We start from the raw sequence: 2,293 nt of genomic DNA, 5'->3' as shown, positions 1-2,293 counted from the left end.
ACAGCGTCCAAATGATCACTAGCTGGTGAGAATAATGGATAATCTATGGTATGGGCGCAGGATGCATCACAAGGGACGGTGTTATAGAGTTATTGGTTTGGCGACGTTATATACCATCAACCAGTCTCTTTTTCGTTACCGAATATATCGCAAATCATGATGTTTGAGCGGCTGCATTGTCATATCAAAAGAGCCGCACCCATCTTTAAAAGGGTGTAACCTCACATACAGCATCTTTGGTCACACCGGGCAGCCACGCAGCTTCAGCAACAGAACATCTCTGCTGTAAAAATGACAGTCACAATAATCTAATGCATTCACAGTTATTTTCCGCATGATGTGCAGTAACCTGCAAAATCAATATTTTCAAAACCTCTTGGTAGAGTGGTCGGCGTAACATCGTTTTTCAAAAAAAGGTGTTGGTGAACCATAGGCTGCGGAAAAAATACTTTTATTGCCCGCAAGTAGGAAGCTCAGTAATCCAAAGGAAGTATTGATTAGACTGGAAAAATCACCAAGAAGAAAATACTACTAGCTTAAACACGAGTTGAGTTTACTTACAGTCTGCTTTTTTTATTGAAGGTTTTCCTGAATCACCTTGAGAAGCCGCTTACTCACATCCGCAGGCGCCGATGTATTCACGTCTTTCTCTACAGACAACTGAACAACTTCATAATAGTTTCTGACCATTACTGTCAGCGTCTTAGCTTCATCAGAAACTTCGGTTTCCTCTTCATCATCTCTGAACCAGCCTGACCAAAAACTCTTTTTCTTCTCTGGTTTCTGCAATTTAGGAACACTATCGGCCAGATAAAATAGCCCAGCAGAGCGGTTTCTATCCACCACCTTCAGACCCGCCTTATCCAAGGCATTAGAAGTCGCATCCCACACTCTTGCATAAGAGAGGCCACGAATAGTTAACACAGGATTACCATTACCATCCCGCCTCATCTCAGCCAGTGAGCCTACATCAAGACTCTGAGCCTGAAGAGATACTGATGATTTAGCCTCCTTTCTGGTTAGGAACACCAGCAGTTCAGCCAGCACCACATTATCCAGACGCTTACTCCGGCCCCCCTGACTATTCCATTTCAATGGAGATGCTGATTCCTTTCCTTGTTTGGACAGTGGACGCCCCTGATGATACACATGCACTTCAGTAGAAGCATCCTTTAATCCACTGCGTACTTCAAAACGGAAGCGATCTTCCATTGGATCAAGATCATCGACACCAAATAGTTTGGCCAGTGTTCGATACATCACACCATGATCTTTATCATTACCAAAGGCATTCCAATCGGTTTCAACAATCCCTCCCGCCGGATTTTTGGTGGTAATGCCAACACCAAACTCATCAATATAGGCAAGGACTCTTGGCCAAACCTCTACAGCCCCTCTGTTGACAAACAACCACTCTTGGGGACCATTACGCTCCAGACTGTAGTAATCACCATCTTTTATCATCAAACGTTGGGACGGCCTTGGAACATCGAAATCTCTGGACAACTCCTGACTGGTCTTGCCGACCTCAGGAATCACCATCATATCACCCAGCTCACGTGACTTGACATTCTCTGGAAGCTTAATAGGTTTTGAAGACTGCGCTTCGGTGTAGTCCCCGGCCCGATCCCGTAAATATCCCTCCCGGCCAAAAGGATTGGCACACCCAGTCAGGGCCACCGCACCGATAACCATTGTCAGGCTCAACTTAGTGTGCCTCTTCAATCTACTAACCCTTTGGCCTAGAACCATCAAATTAACCCCGCCTTTTGCAGCGCACCTCTAACATCAGAGTGATAACACTCTGACAAGGTAGTCAATGGCAAACGAATACCGTCCTTGATCATCCCCATTTCCTTTAATGCCCATTTTACTGGAATCGGATTCGCCTCCAGAAATAGCTTAGCGCTTAATGCTTCTACACGTGCATTAAGCGCTTCCGCTGCACCGAGGTCACCAGCTATAGCCGCAACACACAATTTATGCATTAGCTTTGGAGCCACATTATTAACCACAGAGATAACACCGTTTGCTCCCTGTAGCATTAACTCCATACCAATGGCATCGTCGCCAGAGTAGATAGCAAAATCATCACCACACAACTCACGAATTTGCCTGCCACGCTCAACAATACCAGTGGCTTCCTTAACACCAACAATATTATCCAACTGACTCAGCCGGCAAATTGTCTCTGGCAACAGATCCACAACAGATCTCCCGGGAACATTATAGAGAATCTGGGGAATGGCTACCGACTCGGCAACGGTTTTGTAATGAAGAAAAAGCCCTTCCT

The 2,293-nt window shown here is 45.4% G+C and overlaps 1 protein-coding gene across 1 annotated transcript; it reads right to left on the bottom strand.

Annotated features, from left to right (window-relative positions):
- Nucleotides 1-573: 573 nt before the first annotated feature.
- LOC311328570 (outer membrane protein assembly factor BamC-like) lies at nucleotides 574-1,695 on the bottom strand (the record flags this gene model as incomplete). Its single annotated transcript, XM_084462522.1, has 1 exon — nucleotides 574-1,695. One exon carries the CDS (start codon nucleotides 1,693-1,695, stop codon nucleotides 574-576), a length of 1,122 nt encoding a protein of 373 aa, XP_084318648.1.
- Nucleotides 1,696-2,293: the final 598 nt, after the last annotated feature.

This window comes from Borostomias antarcticus (genome assembly GCF_949987555.1).
Source record: "Borostomias antarcticus genome assembly, contig: scaffold_333, whole genome shotgun sequence".
Classification (NCBI taxonomy): domain Eukaryota; kingdom Metazoa; phylum Chordata; class Actinopteri; order Stomiiformes; family Stomiidae; genus Borostomias; species Borostomias antarcticus.
Note: the sequence above shows the minus strand (reverse complement) of the source record. Positions and strands in the feature narration are given on the sequence as shown.